This window comes from Microcebus murinus, chromosome 11 (genome assembly GCF_040939455.1).
Source record: "Microcebus murinus isolate Inina chromosome 11, M.murinus_Inina_mat1.0, whole genome shotgun sequence".
In the NCBI taxonomy this organism is placed as follows: domain Eukaryota; kingdom Metazoa; phylum Chordata; class Mammalia; order Primates; family Cheirogaleidae; genus Microcebus; species Microcebus murinus.
In genome coordinates, this window is record NC_134114.1 from 11,135,678 (window position 1) to 11,162,117 (window position 26,440).

General features: G+C 48.9%; 1 protein-coding gene across 1 annotated transcript in view; it reads right to left on the reverse strand.

Moving 5' to 3' along the window:
- Positions 1 to 7,357: 7,357 nt before the first annotated feature.
- The window catches only part of ANKH (ANKH inorganic pyrophosphate transport regulator), a 148,216-nt gene continuing 129,133 nt past the window's right edge, over positions 7,358 to 26,440 (reverse strand). Inside the window, exons 9-12 of the mRNA XM_012790261.3 lie at positions 13,612 to 13,741; positions 11,111 to 11,234; positions 10,131 to 10,230; positions 7,358 to 8,846 (exon numbers count right to left, since the gene is read on the reverse strand). Coding sequence (XP_012645715.1) covers positions 8,733 to 8,846; positions 10,131 to 10,230; positions 11,111 to 11,234; positions 13,612 to 13,741 — 468 coding nt within the window. The 3' untranslated portion in view covers positions 7,358 to 8,732. The remainder of the gene's footprint in view (positions 8,847 to 10,130; positions 10,231 to 11,110; positions 11,235 to 13,611; positions 13,742 to 26,440) is intronic.

The window sequence follows — 26,440 nt, forward strand, 5'->3', positions numbered from 1 at the left end:
CTGCAAAGCTCTAGGAGGTGTCATTTACATTGTAGTCTAGGGGACACGCGAGCCTGGAGAAGGGAGACCGTTTCGGAGGCTCGTGTAGCATCCAGGCCCTAGGTGAGCAGGAGCCCCTGAGCAGGGCAGGTGGGCTGGAGGGGAAGAGGGAGGATGGACGGGAGAGATACTAGGAGGAGGCTCAACGGGGCTTGGTGACTTGATGGACGTAGGAGTAGGACAGGGAGCAGCTTTCTGCGTGGGTGTGCGTGCATCTAGACAGGAAAGCCAGGAGAAAGTGCGTGTGTTGGGGGAGGAGTGTGAGGGAGGGGCTGAGGGTTTAGGCCCCTCTGCTACCCCCTGAGGATATGTTGGGAGGTGACTGGATATACCAGTCTGAAGCTTGGGAACAAGTCTGGGCTGGAAAAACAGACTTGGGGATCACCAGAGTGTATCTGGAGCTGGAAACAGGCCCAGACCCAGGTCCCCCGAGAGCAAGCAGAACTGGATTTCCAGCTAAGGTGGGAGTAGGCCTAAGGGCCATTTTTACTCTTTTCCAAAGAGGGTGGAATTAAAGAGCATTGAGAAACATCATTGCAGGGTGAGAAGACTGCTGAAATCTGGGTGGCTTGGCATCTGGGAGAAAAGCAGAGAAGAACAGGGCCGGGTCAGGACACGGCCTTGCGAGCATGACAGAGGAAGCGCTCCGGCTCCATCACGTGTGAACTTGCATGCGGGGTCTGTCCTAACCAGGCCGGGGGCGGTGGACAGACAGTGCACTTTCCTCAGCCATTTCCTTTAGAATAAGAGAGCGTTTTTGAGTCAGATGAAAGACCCGAGGGGAATCTTAGATGTACAGTATAAAGTTTGAAAATTATTGTATTTGTTAATTCTGTTTTGGCCTTTGGATTTAAGAGTTTCCTGAACCTCAGATAAGGCTTTGTTTTGTTTGGTAAAAGCGCTAGTCATTTTTCTCTGTTGAGAACAGACTGAAGTAATGTTCATAGGGTCATTGGCTGAGGTGCGTCCATGTGGCTTGGAAGCTTAGCAGATGTGGCAGATGTGGCACCTCAGTCTTCCTTCCTAACTGCCATCAGTCACACACTGCGCATCCTTATGTCACAGTGGATTAGAACTATGTAGAAAAGATACTGCTCCAGAGGAGATGAGGCTGATTCAGAGGCAGTTAGTCACTTGCATGTGTCATGGCTAATAAGCAGCAGAGACAGAATGAAGGTGCACAGCTCCTGATTTATTTTTCCCTTTTGTTCAAAGCCCAGTGTATTGAACTGTGGAATTCGTATGGTATTTACTGTCTCGTGTTGTCTGGGTAAGAAACCTGCAGCTTACTGGGAGCACAATTACAAATACAAGCGATGCCAACCTTCCTTCTACTCCTGCATTGCCTTCAATAGCATCAGAAAGGAAAACTTAGACGAGGGTATACTTTCCTCCATGATTTTCTCCTGAGCTAAGCCACTGTGGCTACAGAGGACGAAGGAAGGAAGGATGGAAAGGAAGGAGACTAAGGATAGGATTGATGGGGGTTGGTGGGACCCCACTGGGTTTCTGGGTGGGCAGAGAAGTCGGGAAAGCACGGAGGGCGGATTTGCCCCACTCCCTACGGGGAAGATGAATGATGCTGGGGCCCACGCAGCTCTGCGCTGTCTTTAAGGCAGCTGGGGCCTGCGCACAGCCTGACATTGTAGCGAGGCACGAAGACACGCCCTGTCCCAGGACTGTGGGGTGACCGCTTACGGCTTCAAAAACATGGTCAGTGTTCGAGGCACGGTAAGAGGGAAGCACAGCAGAAGGAGGACTGAGATCTGGGATTCTGATTAGAAGACATGTCAGAGAGCAGTGAGGAAGAAGGCAGGCAATCTCAGCAGGGTGCTCGTGAGCTTACTCATCACAGGTATGTAATGAAACACTTTCTACATTCTCTTAGGAGGAGGCTAAAACACTTACAGCCATCTTTCTTTGAGGTTAAGAAGTTACGTTTTAACAATAAGTAATGCTTTTCACAAGAACCTCTCAGATGTGGCAGGAGTGTCAGGGTCTGCTCTTCCCACACTCACTGAACGCCTGTCTGCTGTTGGTGTTCCCACTCTAGAAGGAGTGTGGAGAAGCTGGAGAGGTTTCAGAGAACTTTCAATATTAGTGAAGTTATGGGAAGTAAAAATAATTTTAATATAAAATCTGAAGAAATAGGTTATGCTTAAGTAAGACAGGGAGTTTAGGGAAATATCCCAGTGATTACAGGTTTTAGCCACCAAGGTAAAGGGTGAAATTTGAATATCTCAGGTAGATTTGATAAAAAGGGAATTATAGTCAGGATTAGGAAACTAAATATTTTTGTGGTAAGTAAACAGACTAATGGCTAGAATAAGAAAATCAAGAAACTAAAAGCAATCTCAATTGTATGCCAACTGTTTAAGCTTTACTTAAAGTAAAATTAGAGTATGAAACCTATTTGAACAATATATGAGTACAAATCCAAAAAAAGCCCCCAAAACAACAAAAAAAGCATACATAAATGCTCTGAACAATGCAAAAACTTCCACCTAGTACATACATAAACAGCACTTGTTTAAATGCAACATGTATTTTATACTGACCTCTGCAGTCAGTTTTAATCAAAGGCTACACAAATATTTTGATGTTATTGGTTTCAACAGTTTAAATTAAACCCAGTTTTGATGTGAAACAGAAAAGCCTGTGAGCTGATGGCCACAGCACACGTAGAGGAATGACTCGCAACAGACTTACTTTTGTTAAAGAAAAAAAAAAAAAAAAAGAAAAATCTGGATAACTGTTAATGTTCAGATCTGAAATGAAGAATGAGGTAATTTTATTCCTCCATTGTAGGATTCCGTACCATGTTCTAAATCCTAGATCATACCTAAAATTTTAGACCAGGAAGGGAGCCTTAGCAATACTGGCCCAAGCGTCCCATTGGATGGATGAGCAAGGTAAGGCCAGATGGGCATGAGCGACGGGGAGGTCATGCCATGGGGCCAGGCCTCCAGCTTGGATGTTCTTCTTAAACGAAGGAGCGTCGGCTTGTTGCGAAAGAGAATTCTCGTGTGTGGCTCTGTCCGGTTTTCTGAAGCCATTTGACTAGCTTCTTGGTCATACCAGCTTTAGATAGTTACTGGATCAATAAACAAACCAAAATGTATCATTGAATCCAGGAGCGCCACGGCAAGCCTTGGGGATGTGGCACCCCTGGGGTAATGGGCCCACTTCACGGTCACGTGCCGTTGCTGTCTGTGGTGCCGATGATTGGTGTTGGTGTGTACCCTGTACCTCCTTTGTTGCGCAAGAGCAGTTTGAACTTTGCCTTCAGTAGCTGGTTCAGCCACACCGGGGGTCCCTGCTGTATTCACGGCCCCACAATTTAGGGAACTGGCATCCACCTGGCTGTAATTTTCCAACTCCAAGGCGCCATTTCCTTTCTCTGGCTTATAGTTGGGGAACATCTGCCTCTAAATCTTACAGTAATGACCAGTCTCCATGTCACTGAATTTCCACAAAGTTGTACAGTGAATGGTATAACCATTTTTAGCTGGTCTGTCCCCACCTACCCCCTTCTTTAACCTTAGGGAACCACTTATACCCCTGGAGAGAGAAGGGTTCCTAGTTCTTGTGCGCTTTTATACACATGTAGAAGCTGACATCAAGTCTTGTTAGTAAAGTGCACTTTAAGATACATGGCCTAACTTAAAAAGAGGTACCATATAAAAAACATTTGCTGAATCTATGAAAGTGCATATATCTTATGCAGTCTTTTAGAGACCCTGGTTGACTGCAAATGAAGTGGAGGAAAAAATATCACTAAAATTAAATGTTTTTGAAGGTATTGGCTATAATTTTCCTGGAACCACTTGGACTTGGCAAAGATTTTATATATATATATATATATATATATATATATATATATATATATATACATACATACACATATTTTAATGGTTTTGGAGCCCACCTTTGATGCTTTCCTAGCGGAGAGCTGCAGCAGCTAATAGATCTACCCTCCCTTCCTGAGAAGAAAATGAGGTCTAAACTTAAAGTCTCATCACCTCTTCATTCTTTTTTCCTTTTGCAATCAGGTAATACACCATATGATTTGTTATATACCTTTTCCGACATCTGAGTGGAGTTCGGGTTATTTTGATTACATAATGTCATTTCTCTCCTTTTGAACATTTGTGTAATTAATTTTAGACATTTGGCCTTTGAAAGGGCAGGCCACAGGGCCTTCAGATTTTTCTTCATATTTCTCTTCAGATTTTCTCTACATCCTGTTTTATGTGTGGTTAGATCAGTTGATGAATCACATGATGTTTTGCTGCTTCAAATGACAGAAATAGAGATTCAAAATAACCACACAGAGGAGTATCTCGAATGCTCACCAAACATGTTGCTCAAAAACATGCTTTTCTATGGTTTAAATGCTTTTTATACACGAGCCGTCAGAGGGCTGGGTGTGAGGCAGCAGGAGCAGCTGGCTGGCTTCTCTCAAAGCCCTACCACACCCCGCAGTGTCATTTTGGCTACAGAAATGGCGGGGGCAGGACTTAGAACATAGAAGACCCCTCTTCCTGGACTGTGCACTTGTTTGAGTGAAGACCTCATCCTAGGTATAGAAGTCAGCACAGCTGGAAGTTGGCACCAACCAGCACATGCTCTCCAGGGCACTCGTCTGCTGAGAGAGACACTGGAGTAGAAAGATGTTTAAATACAAGAAAATAGTTCTCAGAGAATATAATCTAATTGCAACAAAGTGTTTTCTATTTTACAACAAGCATGCACACACTTCACTCCCACCTTCAGTTTGAAGGAAAAAAAATTCAGTCAGAAAGCTACCGAGCCTTTAAATCAATGTGTTTCTGGAAACCAAGGGTACAGAAAAAGGGCTACCCTCCCTCATCCTTCCCCCCAGAAGAAAAAAATCCCCACTTGGGGAATAATTAAGAGGGTAGGGAGCTGGTGACATTTTTTACTTTAAAGACGTAACTAAGTAGTTACTTTTCTGATAGCTGCGACACGTAATGGCTGTCCCAACCCCAAGAGATCCAGATGGGGAGTGAGGACACGGACTGGCCTGGCTGGGACGCAGCCTGGAGTCTGGAGAACTGGGCCCAGTGCCATCACTGCCCTGGGAGGACTCGGAGAGTGAAGTATAAAGTGCTTTGCTATCGTAACGAAGCTTTCCTCAGCCCCATCTGCTGTAACCTAAACCATGGACATTTCCCAGCCAAACTACCTGCTAATGCTAAAAATCAAAACAAAACAAAAAAAGAGAAGAGTAACTCCGGCACAAGACAAGCCCAACACAGGCAGTGATGGGGGTGTGACTGGCTTTTACCCAGAGATGCAAACAAGTGGCCTTCCAGGTCCCAATTAAAGAATCCCAAAAGAGTGAGGGTTTCCTGCCAACATGCAAATCCTTTAATACTTCCTGAACCACGTGGCCAGCAGGTCCAATCCCATCATGACTTTCCTGGTTCTTTTTGCTCAGTTCTTGGGTGTCTTACCAATGCCCTGTGCTGCTGAGATCCCTGTAGGTCGGTGCAGAACAAATGGCAATTGCACATTTAGAATGACCTCCCATGTGCTCCTCAAAAAACCAAAACGAAGAACAAGAGGGGCCACCCAAAGGAGCTGATCTGACCTCAGCTTGTTCAGAGAAAACCTTACTATATATTTACTAGCTATCTATGCTTTGAACTGCCCAAACTTATGTCTCAGCATGAAAGGAAAAACTGCTTTCATGCCCTTGTATTTTTAGATCATATTTGTCTACAAGCAGTCACTCAACTTTGAGAAAGTCACACTTGGTCTTTCTGTGGTCCTTGACATGAGACTCTCACAGGCACGGTGCCCTTCTAAATATATGTCAGCTGCACTCCCTGCCGTGAAAAATAAACAAGTATTGGGAGAATATTTCTTTGGTCAGCAAAGTCAAAGGATTGCCCCTAACAACTCAGAAAAGCAGGAAGGAGAAATTTACTGCCCCAGTTTGATCTCTTCTGCGTCTATCTGGATGATAGAATTCTTGCTTAAAACAGATGCAGAAGGATAGACTAGCTCTAAATTTTGCCTTAAGAGTTAAGGTGTTTGTTAGGCCGTGACTTAAGCAACCCAAGTGCAGGCTACCTATGAAGGATCATGTGCTTCAAGGTGAAAGTTCGAACAAGTCCTGCAAAATCACAGCTTCAGGGCCTGCGTCTGGCATTGCTTGCTGTGTTCTCAGAAACTCTTGTAACAAAATAGCCCATTAATCTTTATCACGGAAGGTGTCTCTGGAGTTGTAATTACATATTTTTGTTGCATGACAAAGAGGCTCTAGCTTATCTTTCCTGGACTTGGTGGGAGAGGATTTACCTTTTCAATTTGATCTTTAAAGTCCAACCCTAGAAGCATGAAAGAGTCACGTGTGTTCAAAAATACTGCTGTTGCCGGGCGTGGTGGCTCACGCCTGTAATCCTAGCTCTCTGGGAGGCCGAGGCGGGCGGATTGCTGGAGGTCAGGAGTTCGAAACCAGCCTGAGCAAGAGCGAGACCCCGTCTCTACTATAAATAGAAAGAAATTAATTGGCCAACTAATACATATAGAAAAAATTAGCCGGGCATGGTGGCACATGCCTGTAGTCCCAGCTACTTGGGAGGCTGAGGCAGAAGGATTGCTTGAGCCAGGAGTTTGAGGTTGCTGTGAGCTAGGCTGACGCCACGGCACTCACTCTAGCCTAGGCAACAAAGTGAGACTCTGTCTCAAAAAAAAAAAAAACAAAAAAAAACAAACAAAAAAACCTGCTGTTTAATTTTCTAGTCATGTACTTTAAAAAAAGCTAATACGATTAGATGGAGTTTTTTTTCTATCTTCTTAGCTCTGCCCCTGAAACCACTGCAAAACAGCTATGTATCTTATTTTCAGATAGGTATGTAGAAATGGAGGAAAAGCCACTCTGAGGAAGCACGAAGGATATGTCCCCATGGTGGGCAGTAGTTATCCAGAAATGTGAATGCAGCCCTGTTGTGTTCACAGCTAACTTTGTGCCCTTACGTTCTTTTCTATGAAGAACAGTATTGATTATATGGCACTGAAAACAAGACACAAAAGACCTGCCTTTTTCTTTCTTTCTTTCTCTTTTTTGCCCTTCCAGCTTACACTTTCATTCCCACTATGGTCTATGCCAGTGGGCTCATTTGTCCCCGGGTTACCCATAATGAAAAATAGTTCTCTTGTCATTTACTGCCCCTTACATTCATATGCAAATGATGGACTTTGTAAAACTGCTGCCAATAAGGTACAATTCTCATTGATACAATACGTTTCAACTGCAGGTATGTCGAGCACGCAAGCAATCACCGTATTGTATTAGAGACATTTTATTGAAAATGCGAAAATAGGAAATGTATTATAGCCTAAAATAAATTACATAACATATACAGCATATATTTATATCTTTAAAATATTTTTTTTTGTTTGTTTGTTTAGGTTCTTTCAGTCTAGGAATTTTGACTAAATCAACAATTTAGTGAACTGTGTCCATAATTTTTTAAAGGAAAAAACCCGCTTTCCAAAACTTAGAAAAATATACTGCACTAAATGGATTTCAAATGCGTTATTTCAGGGAGTATCACATAGTGACTTTGATATCGTTGTTAGAAAATGTCTTGCTTTACCATGTGGTGTGAGAGGGACGTACCACAGAACACTGGATTACCGGGACTGCACAGTGAGGACTAAGAACGGCAGAACCAGGTAATACAACTACTTCAAAAGTTACGATACGGCAACCTGGCATTAGAATGCTAGATTATGACTTAAAGCTTCAGTTCACTGTAAAACTAAAATGTAAAGTTAGAATGCTCCGTTTCACTCGCTCTGGTGCCATCTTCAGGAAAGGCGAGTGAAAAGCAAGCCTTTGGGGGAAGTCATGCGGAAGGATGCTGGAATTTGGAGATGCGCTCTTGTGACAACTTAGAACAGTTAGCTCATGTATGTACACGGTGGGGAGGTGAGAACTGACAGCTCGCTCGAATCTAGGAGAACACAACGTGAAATGCTAGCCTTCGCGTCAGTGTGCTACTCCCATGGCACCTCAGACCTTTCTACGGATTATTTCCATACATCATCGGCCCGGCGTGGTCCCAGATCTCTGATCCTCGGTGTGCACGGCGACTGCAAGCTGCCGCCCGCCTTCTGCTCGCGTGTAGCAGACAGTTACACCTCCATGGCAGAGGGGAAACACGCTAGGCCACCAGGGCTACATCTCTGCACAGCCGCGTGACTGGGAAGCAAATCAAAGGAAGCCGAGTTTTAACCTGTTGATTCTTAAGAGAGATGAAAAGGGACAGGAGGGAGCCTGTGGCCTGCTGGGCAGGGTGACCAAGAGGTGATGGCACAGCCGCAGTCCTTTGGTTCCAAGTGGAGATTGTCCGAGGGGGGAGGGCACAACTTCGACCACGAGGCAGCTGTGTCTTTTGGGGTTTCAGGAAGCAGGGGCATGAAGTCAGTTGTTTGGTTTGTTTTTACAAAGCGACAGTAAAGACCTTTCTCTCGGTCCCCACGTCAGTGTGAGCATACCTAGTATGCTGGAGAATTGACACGAAACCTCTGAATCAAGGCCTCTTTCATGAAAAAAAAACAAAAACAAAAACAAAACACGATGAATGGGAGAGGGAAGAGATGATGCTGAAGTGTCGTCCTGACTGTCCCTGCAGTGCCCGATGGCATCCTGGGCCTTATTCATTCTCCTCTCTCATTTCCACGATGTCTGTCACCTCCTCTGCCTGAGGCATGTCGGTCATGGCGGAGTCTTCCCCCTCTGTGGCTGACTCGTTCTCCATCTTCTTTTTCTAGACCAGAGAAGACTCGTCAGTATGAGACCGAGGACAGGGACATACCATAGATCCATAGCAGGGAGAGGCCAACCCGGTCTCATTTGTAGTTGAGGCAGCTTCTTAGTTCAGCACGTTCCTTTCGGTTTGGTTATCTGTGCACCTGCTGTGTGTGCCTGGCACTTCAGGGGACATCGTGTCCCACCTCCCTGCCCCAGACGGTTCCCACCCTGCCATTTCAAATTGGGGAGGGGGCTGTGCTCTCTTCCACGCCTCATGGTCACCTGTAGGCTCTTTTCCCTTCCTCCTCCCTAAACCCCGGAGCCTGGAATGTCATGGCACCGGAGTAATTCTCCTTGTTCTGGGACAGCTCTGGGCTTGCTGTCACTCTCCCTCATTCACTGCCTGTCCTAATCTCTGGCAACTTTCCTGCCGTGTTGCCCGTCCCTGCAGTCGGTGGCCTCTCAGCGATCAGGCCCTCAGCGCCTCCTGGGCTCAACCGCAGACCTTGTCATCATACACCATCGTCCACCTGCCACCTCCTGGCCCCCAGTCCACCGGTCCTTTCGTCCTTTCACTGTGGTCACTTCGATGTCCCCCTCCCCTCTTTCATCAGCTTAAATGAAAAGCTCAGTAGTTGTAATCACTTCCTGGCCCTGCTTCTCCTCCACCCTACTTGCCGGGCAACACCTTGACTGTGCTTAGGCCCAAATCTCCGCCAGTCTCAGCCGCAGCCCTGGGCTGCCGTGGCTGGGGACGGCCAGTGTCCCGACGGGCACGTCACAGGCCGCCCTAGCAAGCGGCTGTCACACTCTGCTTCCTCAGCCCGCTCACTCTGCTGCTCTCCCCTCCCAACTGCTTCACGCGTCCTCCTCTTTCTCCGCGTCCTCCTCTTTCTCCCAACCTCCAGCCTCTCTTCTCAGCTGATGATCCGGCTTCCTACTTCACCGAGAAAAACACAGCAATCCGAAAAGTACTTGTGTGAGTGTCCCACCACTGCTGTCCCTCAACACCACCGTTTCCTCCCCGAGGCAGCAGCTCCTGTCTGCTGGATCATTCCCCGACACGACCAGCTGAACTCCACCCCGTCTTGACTGGTTTTCTGAAATCCACGTCCACACCTCTCTCTCCTTTAGAACAAATTCCTCAAAGGGGGCTGTCTCTATTTGCCATCCCCCTTTCTCTTACCCACTTCCGCCAGGCCCCTCGGCCAGACGCCTGGGCGAGGTCACCAGCGAGCCCTGAGTGATGAATTCCACCTCCCGACCCCTACGCCCCTGCGCCGCGGTGGCGCCGGCTCACCTGCTTCCGGTAGACGTAGCACGCCGCGATGGCAACCATGGTGGATTCTCCCACGAAGCCCGCCAGGAGGGAGCCCACGCCCAGAGTGGCTCCGTGTACCCTGGAGATGAGAACGCACGTCTGTTAAAACCCAGCCAGGGGCCGGGCGCGGTGGCTCACGCCTGGAATCCTAGCACTCTGGGAGGCCGAGGCGGCGGATTGCTCAAGGTCAGGAGTTTGAGTGAGAGCAAGACCCCTGAGCAAGAGCAAGACCCCGTCTCTACTATAAATAGAAATTAATTGCCCAACTGACATATATAGAAAAAATTAGCCGGGCATGGTGGCGCATGCCTGTAGTCCCAGCTACTGGGGAGCCTGAGGCAGGAGGATGGCTTGAGCCCAGGAGTTTGAGGTTGCTGTGAGCGAGGCTGACGCCACGGCACTCACTCTAGCCTGGGCAACAAAGCAAGACTCTGTCTCAAAAAATAAATAAATAAAAAAAAAACCCAGCCAGGGTGCAACAAAGTCAATGCCGAGAGCAGGAAAGTGGGTGTGGCCTAGAGAGTGTGGAGACCGGCAGTGTCCTTGCTCTGCTGATGACAGCCATGCGTCCGCATGAGGGGCCTGGCACTCGGGGCTGAGCCACCCCGCCCACAGCACGTGGAGCCCACAGCACGTCTCTCCCCCCCCAGAAGACACAGAGCTCCCTGTGGGCAGGGACTGTGGCCTTCCTCTCTTCTGTGTTCACCTCCCAGCGTGTGCCCCAGCCTGCCTGCGGGGGTGGGCACTCTTGACCATTACTCGTACCTGGGCCTGACCCCAGAAGTACCTTCCTAGAGTGGATCTCAAGCGCCTCAACCTGGCGCTCAGGCAGAAAAACAAAACATCATTCTGAATCTCTAATGCCAGAGATGCTAGGGGATTTCACACGAAGACGTACGTCTAGACAGGGTACTCATGTGACAGAAGGACCCACAGCCCCGAATCCCCTGGTGACATACCCCAGGTAGGGCAGGACCACGAGGCTGGCGATGAGGACGATGATCCGCAGCACGGAGCTGGGTGCCAGGACGAAGGTCTTCTTCAGTGTCATCAGCCACCCGGTGAGATGGGCCCGCACGGTGACTGTGGGGAGAGCAAAGGGCCGTCAGCGACACCTGCCTCTGTCCCGTCCTGCTGCCTCAGCCAGAGCAGCACAGCCTTGGTTCAGGGGCTGGTGGGGACCCAGGCCTTGCTGCTGTGGCTCAGCCCCTGTCCCCACCCAGGCTTCCCGCCTTCTCAGAGCCCTTCGGATCTAGACGGCTGGCGGCAGGCAGGCTGTTCGCACCACTGTGACCGCCATCTCCTGAGCGGACGGTCGGTCCGGCCCCACCCCCAGCCCGGCCTCCACCTCTGAGCATCCATCTCTCTCAGAGAGACTCAGAGAAGAGCTAGCTGCACCTTGACAGGGCTCTCGTTTGAAGCTGGGTGAGTAGAAAAGCTGCGACCAGAAGCTGTGTTCCCCTCTTGTGTCTCAGAGGGGTGTGGGGACCAGCGTGGTGGGCCAAGAGAGGGGACTGCTCTGTTCCCTCCACGCTGGGCTGACCACCCCTTGCTCCACCCCCCTCATCGTGCAGCCACAGTAGTGCACGCGGTTATTTCACAATGACGTGCACCCCCGAGCAGAGGCGCAGGGGACAGCAGGGATCGCTGCATAGGGGCATGTGCAGGGCACAGACAGAGCCTTGCCCTTGTCAGTAGGAAGTGCCCTGCGCACCCAGATTCTGTCTGCAGCTGGAAAGGGCTTGCGGAAGTGCAGGCCAGGTGGGGACCTTGAAGGGAGGGGCCCTTCACTTTCATTGGGTGGCACCAGACAGAGGTTCTAGGAGGGGTAAGTGCTTACTCCTGGGATAACAACTCCTTTCCAGGGTATGTTTGTTTAGAAGGAAGAATCTGGGTCTTCCGGGTCTAACAGACTGTCCTGCCTTCTCCAGGCTGGAAGCCTTGTACTTAGGAGGTTCACTGTCTTCCCTTAGGCACAGGCATATGCTAATCTAGTTGGTCCAAACCAGGCCATACTGGCCGGAGTGGCAGCTGTCTGGACGCTCTTCATCTTACAGGCCAGGAAGTGGAAGCAAGAGGAGATTAAAGGCTGGTCACACACAGTGACAGCTTGCTCCCAGCAGGGATCTCTAGGACCCTCAGATCAAGACCATGGGAAATGAACCGTAGGCGTCTTAATCTCCAAGTGCAGCTTCCTCCCAGGATTGTCACTTTCCAGAGCTTGGCTCGCCCAGTGTCCACCCAGCAAAGTCCAGGCACCATCCTAGTGCTGTGATGTTCTAGCCGTTCCTCCATTTCTGCCACAGCCCTGACAGTGACGCCACACGACCTGGCCTCCAGGAGTGCTCAGTGTCTGAGAGCAGGGCTGCTTGTGGCCCACCTTGGACCAGCACAGGGCTAGTGGGGTGCACCATGGGCCCCGGCCAGGACTAGCTTCAGGGCTCATTTCTTTTTCTTTTTTTTCTTTCTTTTTTTTAAAATTTTCTTCCCTACTTCAATGGCTACAAATTTAAGGCTCATTTCTTAACCTAACTGTGGCTTTGTAGATTCTGGCTTCTCAGGTTAATGATTTGGGTGGATTATTTTTGCAATTGATTTTTGTCTAGCTGATATACACTTGGTGTGGAATTCAAAAGGTACAAAAGGGAACACAGTACAAAGGTCCTTCTCCAAGTTGTGACTTCCCACACCCTTGTCATGCTTCCCACAGGCAACTATTACCAGCTTGCTGAGCTACTTCTAGAAACTGATTACAGCTATGCAGGCACTTACCATATATACATGATAATGAAGATACACACGTATATTTCCTATCCATTTGTTACAGAAATGGTCACCTACTGATCAGCCATCCTGCAACCTGCTTTTCTCATTTAATCTAGAACTACCTGAGTCTTGTATAGTATAGCTCAGACTGCTGTGTCAGCTTGGTAATTTTCAATGTTGGCCACGGGCATTTTCCTTTCTGACCATAAACCACTGGCCTCAACTTGACTGGAGTCTTCCTGTCCTAGTGCTCTGTCTATGTATATCTCCAGGTTTCAGCAGTAAGCCCACTCTATTTTCTTTTTCTTTTTTCCATTTCACCTTTTAAAGTAACATACTCTGAAACTGGGTTTTTGCTGTACAGTTCTAAGAATTGTAATACATGCATAGATTTGTGTAACCACCAACACAATCAAGACAGGACAGTTCCATTGTTCCCTCAGAACCCCACATGCTATCTTTTTGGGTCTATTTTCTTTTTTCCTATGTTTATAATCACTGCGCTTCAAAAAACAAGGTATGCCTGTTTGATTCATTTCTTGAAACTTTATCCTACTAGCTAATGTCTTTAGATCTTTCTAATCCACTGTGAAATTTTACATTTTTGTTGGTGACCTGATTGCAAACACTCCCAGAGAAAAATCGGGCATGACGATAAACAGGAACGTTTCTCTCATTGTCTGTTTTTCTTTACCTGGAACTGGGAAGAAAGAGAAGATCCGCAAAGGAACGACACAGAGCTCTGCAAAGGCAAAGTCCACTCCAATGATGTCTATCAAAATTTTCTCTGAAACATTGGGGGTCCAGAACATCACGAAACAGAGCTGGAAAGAAAAAAGACATGGAGCAAGCTTGTGAGGAAAGGCATTAATGAGTGAAATGGTAAAGGCAGGGGTCGCACCACCCCTGAGGAGCGACTATGAAAGACGGTGGACTTGCCCAGTGGTGGCAGGCACACAACTCTGAGGGCTGCCACCTCCCTGCCTTGTGAAGCAGATCAGGAAGTGCGGCAACAGGTCCTTCTGGAAGCCGGGGTGAGGGCAGGGCCCGGCACACCCGGCACAGGCTGGCTGAAAGTCTAGATCATAAGCACTTCACTCACACTTCCGCTTACAGTGCTAGTGACTGTGTCTCCCTGAACGTGGCAGGACACAGGGTTTCAGTCTCTGGATAAGGTAAAACAGGGTACCTGGCACGGCTGATGGCAGGGTGACCCCAGGCTGAGTACCCCTTATCTAAAATGCTTGGGACCGGAAGTGTTTTGGATTCCAGATTTTTTTCAGATTTTGGAATACTTGCATTATAGTTACCGGTTGAGCATCCCTAATTAATTCTGGATGGCTCCAGTGAACATTTACTTTCAGAGCCATGTCAGCAGCGCTCACAAAGTTTCAGATTTGGGGACATTTAGGGTTTTGGGATTAGGGATACTCGGTCTCTACATGGAAAACAAAGGGGTTAAGGGAAGGATGACTTGTGTGTCGCAGCTTTCCTCCTCTCCCAGGCTCCCAGAACACGGGAATCCCACACCAGACACGAGACCCAGCGTGGTCTCTGAGGAATCTGACCAGCCCAAGAAAGAAAACCTAGAGTTCCTGGAATTAGGGGCTCCCAACAAAGCAGCCCACTCAACCAGCCGTCGGGGAGGCCTGCGCGGTGACAGATCTCACCTCGGTGTCCGCGGCTGCCAGCCAGCTCCCGGCGCCCACGTATGCAACCGCGAACGCCAGACCTTAACGCAGGCCTCTGATGTGAAGAGTTCAAAACAAAGGCACAAAAAACAACAGAGGAAACAGAGACAGTGCAGACACAGAGAGAGGGAAAAAGAAGCCTTTTCCCACTGATATTCTCAGAGACATGGGAGAAGAAACTGCATCCATGAAACAAGCACAGAATGGAAATGTTCTACAAAAGACAGTCACAGAACAAAAGAGAAGTTCTGGGAACTAAAAGCATGAAGGCAGAAATGAAAGTCACTAACCGATAGATAAAGTTTGGGAAATGTACCACAAAGGCAGAACAGAAGAATAAAGGTGTGGAAAGTACCGGAGAAGAGACTTAAAGAGTAAAGGTCCAACATTCAAGTAATAGTTGTTCCAGAAAGAGGGGACAGCAGAAATCTCAGAGCTGACAGGCCCCATTTTCAAGACTGGAAGGTCCCATCGGGTGGAGGCGGCGCAGAGGGTGGGAGAAGACCAGCCGGAGCACGTCACCTGACACCACTGGGGACAGAGAAAAGGGCTCATGAGCTTCCGGCCTTCCGCTTCTCAACAGCACGGAAAGCTAGAAGACGTGGCAGTGTAAGTTGGGAGGGAAAACGGTTTCTGTCCTAGGACTGTATACCGAATTGTCAGTCAAGTTGTGTTTAAAAGAAAGATATTTTCAATATTCAAGGCCTTCCCAAAGTTTGACTCCCATGCACACTTTTCCCAGAAGCTACTGGGGGGGGGGCAGGTGGGTATGCTCGGCCCACGCAAGTGAGTCGCAGGGAAAGAAAGAGAAAGTCATGGGATGGGACACAAGGCAAGAGGAAGGCGGGTCTCTGCGGTGGGGGGAGGGGACCCCAGGAAGGCTGTGACAGGCCTTCGGGGCAGCTCATCTGCACCAAGGGGGGGTCCGGGGGACGCCAGCTACCTGAGGGGCTTGAATACATGAACTAAGAAAAATTACAGTTAACACAATTATTAAGCTCAGGAAAACGTGAAGATGTTAAGAAAGGAAAGGAACCTGGGCCCAGCTGTCATAACCTGCCGGAAGGGCTGGGGCTGCCTGTGGGAGCAGGAGAGGACCAGGGAGGGGACGCAGGAGGCCTGGGGCGCAGCCATCGTTAACCATCCTCATAGAACTGACTTCACACTTCATGCTGATTTTAAAAACTTGAATTCAAAGAAATGTAATGACATCACTTTGGAAGACAGTGTTAAAAACATGCTTGTTCCATCAAACAGTGATCTGCTTTTCTTGAAATGCAAGGGATTCTTCTCTGAGATAACACTGAACACGTTATAAAACGAATTACAGTTGTATCAATACGGAATACTCAACTTTTAGAATATAACATCCTTTAGGCTTTGGGTAAATTAAGTTGCATAGAATTAGGCTGGCTCTATTTACTATGTCATGTTGAAATATTTCAAAAAATACACCAGAGATCTATCATAAATATGTTTCACTGTATAAATGCAATGGAGCTGTATCCCTGCATACTTTCAGCACCTGGGAAGCATATCCCACTGGTTTTCAAAACTGGCAGAGGTACTATCATTTAATCCTACTGCCCGATGTCAGTATTCACACCCCATCTTTGACACAAGGAGAAAAATACTCCCTTAGACCGGGCAAACACCATGCCCACTTCAGAGCTCAGGGACTTCATTACGTGAATGCCCTGGACAAGTGGCTTTGCTGTCTTTTCCCGCTGCGAAGCTGCCAGCCCAAGATGGTGCGACATCACTCCCGGGTGCAGCCCAGGCAGGGCAGCAATTTCATATTACGACTCTAGAATAATACCGAGCATGGTGCTGGAACATAACTTACTTCCCGGTCTATATCCCATTCTGACCAAGAGATGGATCATCCCTGCTCCCAGTTCGGCTTTATACTAGGCCCCAAATATTTCCCACAGCAGCAAAACTGAAGAACTGAGATAAGGGAGCGCCGCCCCGAGTCTGGGCTGGACCCGTTCCCTCGCGGCTGGAGTGCCACACCCGGGCCACGTGCTGCTGGAAGCTTAAGCTCCCAGGGGAATCATTAACATGCTTTATTTATTTTGCAGCCAGGGATGATCTGAATGTGAGATAATGCCTCAAACCAATGTTGCAATCTCTGGGCTTTGCAAAAGCCTCGTAAAGACGCTTTTAAGTTACAAGGAACCAGGGGAAAAGGAGGGTGTGATTGCACATCGGAGAGAAGGATGGTGCCAGGGGCCCCCTGTGGCTAACAAGCCAAGTAATTCCCCACTGGGGGAATTACTGTCCTGTAAGAGATGATCAATTAACCTTTGGAGGAGGGAGTCCACTTTGAGGACACATTAATAGCAAGTGTGCCCACATCGCTTGAGACATTTACATCAACATCAACTAACTGCATGGGTGAGCACAGTTCTCGTACCTTGAACACAACCACACGGTTAAGGTTTGCTGGATCTCTAATGGGAGCTTCCTGGAATGGCGGCTCAGTATTCCATTTCTGAATTCCCATAGTATAATTTAACTTGCACTACCAAATCACTCTGTTCTTTATCTGGTATCTATCTGTGCCACACAAGTGCAGAGTTTTCCTTCCTCAGAGTTTTCAACCACATACACCCAGAGCCTAGGTTGGGTCTCCTGGGAGCATCGTCCCTGGAGCTGTCAGTCTGGTCTGGGGCTGGGACAATCACAGTAGCTAAAGGGAAGGAACACTGCGTTTATCAAACCTCCCTTCTCTTTCTCCCTGAGGGCTTTGGAGCCTTTGCCATGCTTCCAGTATGAAAACGCTGTCTCACCCTCCAGCCCTGCGCCCACCAGAAAGGAATGCATGTAACCTAGAAGTGGTTACATCCATTGTGTTTGTTAAAAGCTATAGTGCCCATCTGTGGGTCAGCTTCCCCTAAGCAAAGTACTGAGCCCTAGTATAACATCAGACCAAGTTTAACCAGCCCATTTCAAAAAAGAGAAAGAAGCAGAAGTTCCCCTGACAAAGAGGAAAGTGTCAGGGAAAGTGTCACTCTAACGAGTTCACCCAAGAGTAGCCTTGACTCAGAACATGCCCTCCCTGCTGGCCATGACATGTTGTGTTCTTCAAATATTTGCAGAGCCTAATGGCATTGCCTTTGTCAAACCAGAACACAAACCTAATAAACCCCTGTCAATGAACGTGGTTTGTTCCTCTGAGCAGCTGCAGGGCTGGGGGTTTGGCTGTAGAGTTTGCTGTCAAGATCATGTCATTAGGAGGCAGCCTTCAAAACAGAATGACCCACCTAGTGCCCAGCTCTTGGTTTTTCTATTTATTCTCCATTGAAAAGAACCAGGGTTCCTTGGAGAAATGGCTCATTCTACGACCAAAGCAGAGAGAGACTATGCAAGACAATTAGCCTGGAGTATCTGTAGTACCAGGAGTAAGGAATTGCTCAAAAACAATGGGGACCCATCAAAGGGACACAGGAGCCCACCAGAAAGAGCTTCCAATGGCCAAGGCTGAAACAATCCGAGCAACATAAATAATACAGTATTGATTCACATCCCAAAGTATAAAATAAACATCCACGAGTCCACAGTGACATAAATAAATGGGGGAGAAGGGACAATTCTCCTACACAGAATCCTCTAGATAATTTATCAGATACTCCCTTCTGAGGCGGGTGGAACATGCCTCCCCACTCTGTATGTGTGCACAGACCAGCCACTTCCTTCCAAAAAGTGCAGTATGCAAAGGGGACAAGTAGCTTGACAGTGGATAAATTAGCAAACGTTACCTTGGCCATGTGATCAGGGTCAACTCCCACAGCGCTAAGTCATTTTGACAGTAGTTACCCTTGATAAGACACAATGAGAACAGCACCTTATCCTCCTGGCCTTCCTCCCCCAAATCCACAAGCCCCGTCTAACCATGAGTAAAACCTCAAACAAACCCACATTGAGGGACATTCTACCAGACACCTGGCCCGCACTCCTCACAACTGTCAAGGCCTCAAAAACAAGGAAGGTCTGAGGAACTCTCGTGGGTCAGAGGAGGCCAAGGAGACATGGTGACTAAATGTAATGGGGTGTTTTGGATGGGATCCTGGAACGGAAAAAGGACTCGAGAAAACAAACCAATGAAATCCAAATCAACTAGTTTGTGGTCATGTCCCAGTGTTGGTCCCTTGGTTGTGACAGATGCTCCACAGTAAAGAAAGGTGTGAGTGAGGGGTATGCAGGAACTCTGCACTGTCCTCACAATGTTTCAGTAAATCTAAAGTTACTATAAAAGGAAAAAAAAGGAAGACCCATAACCCCCTTCTCTTTTATTTGGCAGACTGTGATTCTTTTCCTGAGGACCAGAGGTTGACTGTCAAATGTCTACATTGAACTTTGAAATACTTTCTTGTATTCCAAGATATTTTCATCCCTAGTAGACAGTAGTCTCCTTGCTGTCTCTCATCCTGCCTTCGTGATCGCTGAGTAGGCTTCCTCGATTCTTTAATCGTAGGAGCCCCTTTAGACACTAAGCACCCCTGGGCCACAGCTCTTTTATTCCCAACCTGAACTCACAGTTCCGGTCAGTATTACGTCTTGACAAACTTTTACTATCCACATTAAGGTCCCCAAATAGGAGTAGGGAGGGCAGAGCTGATGAAGGAAGCCCCTAACCTTACAGAAATAAAAAGCACCCCTGGGTCTTACGATAGTGCAGTCGGAGTGAGCTGTGACTAGAGCCACGGAAGGGAGATCTTAGCCAAGACCTGCCTCCCTGGCAGAAGAGGGAGCCCTGGGTGGTCCCTGAGCTGCTCCGGGGACAATGTGAGTCTCTTTCCCAGGAATCTGAAATTGGATTCAAAGACTCCTGTTCTCTCCATCGGCATTTGAACCCGGAAACAAACAAACGGAGCCACGGTGGGACAGCCATTCCTGGGTGTCCTTAGAGAATCCGTTCTACAAGGGAACATTGCCAGGGGCTCTGGGTTTTGACTTAATTTCCATAAACTGCTGACTATGCTTTTGAGGAACTCACAAAGCTTTCACCATTACCCTGAATAACTGAAATTAGTAGTAAACAAGAAAATCTTTCACCTTCCAGTTAGAAAAGATAAAATACATGCAGCTGTTTTGAATAAAAATCATTGGCCCTGGAACTCATTTTTGTTTACCTGGATTTAGTCGCCCCTCCCCCCAACAAGCCAGTGGTTAGCCCTGAACAACACAAAGAGTGCGAGGAGGTGGGTCGGGGATGGAATTCCTGTCCCGCTCTTTCTCTGGAGTTTGCATCTAGGCAGGTCCCAGCAGGAGCACTCCTGGTCTCAGCCACGCCCTGGGAAATGGGGATGGGCTCCTGCGAGGACCGGGGCCAGTCGGCCAACTCTTTTGACTGGTCCACGCTGAGATAAGGGGTTGACTCCATAAAGCAAATCAAGGCCTGGCTTCCTTCACTTGGAAAGTCTTGCCACCCAGACAACGCCCACTGAACTAGACATCACAGTGATCAGCTCCTCCTCCCATCCCCGATGACTGGACCTCCAGCACCAGCGTGTGGACCGGAGCTGGAGAGCACACGGCGCCTCCACCGGTGCGGGCACGTTGCACGTGGTCCATCAATATCAGCTGCTATTATTGTAGGTTTCCTGGGACTGTATTAAATGTTAGCAGTGGAGTCATCTGTGGGTGGTAAAGTTAGGGCTGATTTTATTTTCCTCTTGGTACTTTTCTATGGTTTCCACAAAGGGATGTGTGTTCTTTTTCTATCAGAAAAACATTTTAAAATAAAAAAAGACCCCTGTGTATGTCTTCAAGCGCATATGAGATAAAGTCGATCTTCATGTGTGCTTGAGACAGGGATGTGAGGAGTGGGATGGGTGGGATGGGTGGCCTTCAGAAGGTGGCTGACAGCTCGCTTTTAACAGCCAGCGTCTTGGGAGACCGTGTCCCATGTCACCCCGTGCGCAAGGCACGCTGATCTGATGCACTTGGGGGTGGGGAGGCCAACCAAGGCAGGCCTCAGACTCCACACGTGCCTGTCTTGCTTGACTTTCAGAGAGAGTTGGCGCAGATCTAAGGAGTGCCACTTGGCCCTTTGACGCTTAGCAGCAAACTGCGTTGGCCTTATTCATGTGGGGAGGGGAAGGCAATCCCGAAGTGCATAACAGGTCATGTCATGACTCTGGCTTTCTCCCCAAGAGAGATGGGAGCCACAGCATGTTGTGGGTGGAGGAGGGACATGATCAGATGGACACGTGGCAGCCTCGCTCAGGGCTGTCTGAGGGGCCAGGGCAGAAGCAAGGAGTCCCACTAGGGGGTTACTGTGCCAGACCAGGTGAGAGGTGGTGAGGGCTTGAACCCGCAGGGAAGTGAGAAATGGTTCAATTTGGAGGTGTTTGAAGGCAGAGCTAACAGATGGGCAAGGGACCAACGTGTAGCCTTAAAGAGAGGACAGGGCAGAGCCATGTGCCCAGGCACTCACAAGCTGTCCCATGAGCTAGATGAGGGGACCTCTCTGGAAGCCCGTCTAATGTGACCATGGCTGGCCACATCCCAAATGGAATGACGCAGCGTTTCATCAGGACTGACTCTTAGAATCAGGGTGACCCCCAATGTAGAAGGAAAGAAATTGCCATTTTTACCAGGTTGGAAATGCCTAAAGCAGACACAGAGTGTGAAGGGACGTTTCTGCATGGTGCCTTGCTCAGCAGGACAGAGCAGGGCAGCCTCACGAGGAAGGAGAATGACTATTATGATCATATGCAGCGGGGAGAAGTGGCAGACTTTTTATACAAGGTCAGGCTAGCAAAAATTTTAGTAGGCTGAAATAAGTGTAGCAAACCACACCCATTTACAATAGATGAAACTGCTCGTGTTACTGAGAGACACAGAGCCTAGTGTTCTAAGCTAAGGAAATTGGAAAAGTATATTACAAAGTGTTTTTAAAGTCTCTGATACCCTCTATTTGACTTGTTGATAACTATAATAATTATTATATATCTATCTGGAATATTTCCATAAGAGAGTTGATGCTCTACCATCGACTGTTATAGCATATTCATGGTAAAAATGAACATTTTAAGAGTAGCTTTATAATAATTTTTTTAAGATTATGAAAATGAAATCATTGCTGCTATCATTCAGGTTTAATGAAATTGCCAAAAATATGCACCGTCTTTCAGATCTAAGAAGGCTAAATTCTTACCAAGGCGCCCTGTTGGCTGGAAGAAACAATACACCTTAGACAGCAGGGGGCGCCATGCACCAAGCACACAGAGGGCGCCCAAGTGGTCAAACCTCTGCCCATTTTATCTGCAGGTTTAATTTTTTCCTATTCTCACTCACCTGATATGAAGAATATTTAGGAAGCTCCACACTCCAGCTTCTGTTTCATCTTTCCTTTTCCTTATTTCTTTTTTTGAGACAGAGTCTTACTCTGTTGCCCAGGCTAGAGTGCCATGGCATCAGCCTAGCTCACAGCAACCTCAAACTCCTGGGCTCAAGCAATCCTTCTGCCTCAGCCTCCCGAGTAACTGGGACTACAGGCATGCACCACCATGCCTGGCTAATTATATATATATATATATTTTTTTTTTTTCTTTTTTTTAGTTGGCCAATTAATTTCTATTTTGTTTAGTAGAGATAGGGTCTTGCTCTTGCTCAAGCTGGTTTCAAACTCCTAACCTTGAGTGATCCATCCGCCTTGGCCTTCCAGAGTGCTAGAATTACAGACGTGAGCCACTGTGCCTGGCCTTTCCTTGACTATTAATAGTCAATGTGGAACTTATTGGGGGATGCACGGAGGAAGCATGGCAGCGACTGTTTAATGGGCGTGGACTTTCAGTTCTGCAACTCAGGTATGGGTGATGACGACAGTGTGAATGTGTTTACTGCACCCTTAAAAGTGGTTGGGATGTTTTATGTTATGTGTATTTTACAATTATTTTTTCAATTTAAAAAATTTTTATTTTAAATTTTATTTTAAATTTATTTTAAAATTAAATTTTAATAAGCATGGAACCTGCTTATTACAGCACCATGCTTGTTCATTTGCTAATTTTTTTTTTTGAGACAGTCTTGCTCTGTCACCTTGGCTAGAGTGCCGTGGCATCAGGCTAGCTCATAGCAACCTCCAACTCCTGGGCTCAAGTGATTCTCCTGCCTCAGCCTCCCCAGTAGTTGGGACTACAGGTGCAAGCCACCATGCCAGGCTAATTTTTCTATTTTTTGTAAGGGGGGGGGTGTGTGTGTCTCACTCTTGCTCAGGCTGGTCTTGAACTCCTGACCTCAAGCCATCCTCCCACCTTGGCTTCCCAGAGTGCTAGGGTCACAGGTGTGAGCCGCCACCGCACTTGGCCAATTTGCTAATTGTTTTAATAATACACACATGGATTTGCCCTGGCATTTTTATTATGAGGGCTTAGGTAGCGTTTGAGGGACCAGTCTTGTGTTTTAATCTCCTGAGTCCCCCAAACAAATCAGTCACCCCCTCAAATCTACGTGAGCTGACGGGCAAACTCCTGGACTCCCGGAGTGTCTAGAGAGCAGGGCGGAGGCTCAGAGGGCAGGAACTAACTCTTAGCAATCACTCATCTATGCCAAGAGTGCCCTGTACATTATTGCATCTAATCCTCATACGATCTTGGGATGGCTGCCTTATTTTTCGCTCCTCTGTTGATGAGGACGCAGGGCCCTAAGGGGGACTGTGTGACTTGGCCCAGGTCACCCACTGGTAAAGGGGTAGAGAGGGCAAGATTTCAATGGGCTGTGGGGACTGGGAAGCTTCCTCCCCATTTCTGGGAGGTCTTCCACTGCTGACCTGCCTCGGCACTCAGTGCACTGGTACAGCCAGGGGCAAAGGAGAAAGTTTTCAATTCCCTTTCTTTACCTTGGGTTCTCTCTCCACCCCCCCAGGCACAAGAGAGTCACTTTGTTCTACTGGAGCCTGGGAACAATGAGGCAGCAGTCTCTACCTCCGGGTGCGGGGGCGGGGCGCCCCAGCAGTGACAAAGCCCCAAACAGGCCGCCTTTGTTCAGACAAAGGGTCAGCATGGTACCACAGCTGGAATAAGGCCTTTGGTGCCGCCCAGGATGGCTGAGTGACAGCGGAGGCTTTCGGGGAAGGCCAGCAACAAACAGGAAGGTGAGACCGCCTCATTCTTACGATCCAAACTTTTGACTTCAAAAACAGGGCCAAGTAGCCAAGGTCCTGCGAGATAGCAGTTTTTACTGTCATGTCTGTCAGCGTGGATTTTGCTGCTTGCACAGTGGAAGGACTCAGGACTATTGCGCTTGCCAGAGATGCAGCTTGGAATAGCAGATGCAACCGAGAACGAGGAGTTCTTGGTGTGCTGTGCCCAGCAGCAGCAAGGCAGGAGCAGGGAAGCTTCCCAGAGCATGGGGGCCTCTCCTCCGTGGGGGACAGCGTGCAGAAGGGGGGGGAGCCCATCCTCAATTGTGAGGTGCAAACTCGCCCTTACATTTTGAAAAAGGGCTTCTACCTGGGGAAATGGAAGACTCGAGAGAGGCAGTCTAGACCAGACTCCAGGTCTCCAACGTCCAGGCAGAGTGTTCCCGTTCCCCTTCATCTCCCAAGCACCAAGCTGCGCCTTGGAGGAGCTGCTCAGACCCTCAGAGGCACGCACAGGTGGCCGGAGGAGCCTGGGCTGTCCCTGGCATGAGGGACACTGTAAATCCTGCCATGGTCTGTAACCTTGCTGGCTCTCAAAGGTGGCGGCAGGCTCTGGAGGGGAGAGGCAGAGTGGGAATTCTTGTATCTTTGGGAAAGGTGCTTATCTAGTGTGAGCAGCAAGGAAAGTATTTGAAGGTTAGGTGCAGCTCACCAAAATGGATTATCTCCCTGTTTTGTAGAGAAAGCCCCTGACGGTGCGGATTTTTCAGCCAGCGTCCTTCTCCGAGGCTGCAGCTCTCTGCTTTCTTCCCCTCCAAGCTCGGCGCTTCTGCGGTCTGCAGTTCTGCAGTCTCAGGGCTACGGTTTCACGTGTGGCACACCTTCCTCTGGAGTGCACCTGAGATACCACCTGTCGCCTCCCTGCGATACAGCCCCGAGGGGCAGCAGGCCTGCTGCAATCCGTGCTGGGATTTTCCCAGGAACAGAAAGTCAGGAGAGAACCTTCCAGACCACCAAGTCCCCACTCCCATCACCAGCAGGCTGGAGCCTGGTCCCGCCCAGATAAGGCTTATCCCAGAAGGCTGGCAGCCTCCCTGGAGGCACCGCTGACAGGCCTGGGGGCGATGGCCATCATGGGGGGTGGGGTAGTGGCCTTGGCCTCTTTGAGTCACAGGAACCAGGGAAATTTAAAAAAAGAAAGAAAGAAAAGAAATTAAGGAAACATGTCAAAATTTGTGGAGAGAAGCCGAATATAACCTAATAGCACCAGAGTCTAAAAGGAGGCTGGAAAGTTCCCAGAAGAGAAATTCCCTCCACACAACCAGAGAAGAGGCCGGCGAGGAGGAGGACGGACGGCACCTGATGGCAGGGTGGCCCCCAGGTGTGGAAGGGGGTGTCGATGGCCCAACTCTCCTCCAGGCCTTCGTCCGCCCACCCACCCGCGGGCTGGCACACCCAGGTCCTGCCAGGCCCAGGCCAGGGCCGGGCGCTGCCCGCAGAGCGCATGCGCACTCGAGGTGCGGCCCACCTGCGGTGCTGTGTGCTGCACTGACTGCAAGAACCTGGTGCGGGGAGCGCAGGGGCAGGGCCCCTGTCTGCCTGGGAGCGGGTGCGGAGGAAAGGCCGCTGCACCCTCGGCGAGCAGCAGCCAGAGGGGAAGGACAGTCCGGAGGGCGCCGGGTGGGTAACGAAGGATTCACTTCCCGAGGGCCTTTGTCATTTCGAGTTGGCCATGGGCTAGGGCAGCCAATGGGACAGGATGAGGGGAGTCTTGGGGCCACGTCCTAAGCTCCGTAAGAACAAGGTCCAGGAAGGTGAAAGCCCAAATACTCCGAATGAGTCTAAGTGCTCAGATCAAGAAAAAGAACTTTAAAAATTATGCCCCAGTAAGAAAAGGGAAAGAGCTGCCAGGGCCCGAGGGCACCTCCACGGCCCTCCTCTTTATCTGCCCTCTCCACCGAGGAGGGTCACCTTAAAGCTAGCAAGGGTCAGCAGTCACGGTCAAGAAGGCTCTGAAGGCCGGGCGCGGTGGCTCACGCCTGTAATCCTAACACTCAGGGAGGCCGAGGCGGGCGGATTGCTCGAGGTCAGGACCTCGAAACCAGCCTGAGCAAGAGTGAGACCCCGTCTCTACTATAAATAGAAAGAAATTAATTGGCCAACTAATATATAGAGAAAAAATTAGCCGGGCATGGTGGCACATGCCTGTAGTCCCAGCTATTTGGGAGGCTGAGGCAGGAGGATCGCTTGAGCCCAGGAGTTTGAGGTTGCTGTGAGCGAGGCTGACACCATGGCACTCGCTCTAGCCTGGGCAACAAAGCGAGACTCTGCCTCAAAAAAATAAAAATAAAAATAAAAATAAAAATAAAAAGAAGGCTCTGAAGACCAAAGACCAAGACGGACACAAGGGAGCAAAGCGCTGTGTGAGAACTTTAAATGTGGGCAAGGCTCACATCGTTAACACCGACCGACCGCCGTGAAACACCCGCAGCTGTGGCTGAGCGAGCAGAGACTCCCGGGCGCCAGGAGCCTCCACGTCGGCAGATGTCCCACAGGTGGACTCTAGAAGGGCGGGTCCTCGCTGCCCCGAGCATAGGATCCACAGGACCTCGCCGGGTCTCATGTTCATCCTGGTAACGGAGCCATGCGCTAACTTAAAAAGCCGATGTAGCCTTGGGCCGCGCTAACGAACATCATGGACGCGTCCCGCTCTTACTGCCTAGGCCTCAGGTGATCTG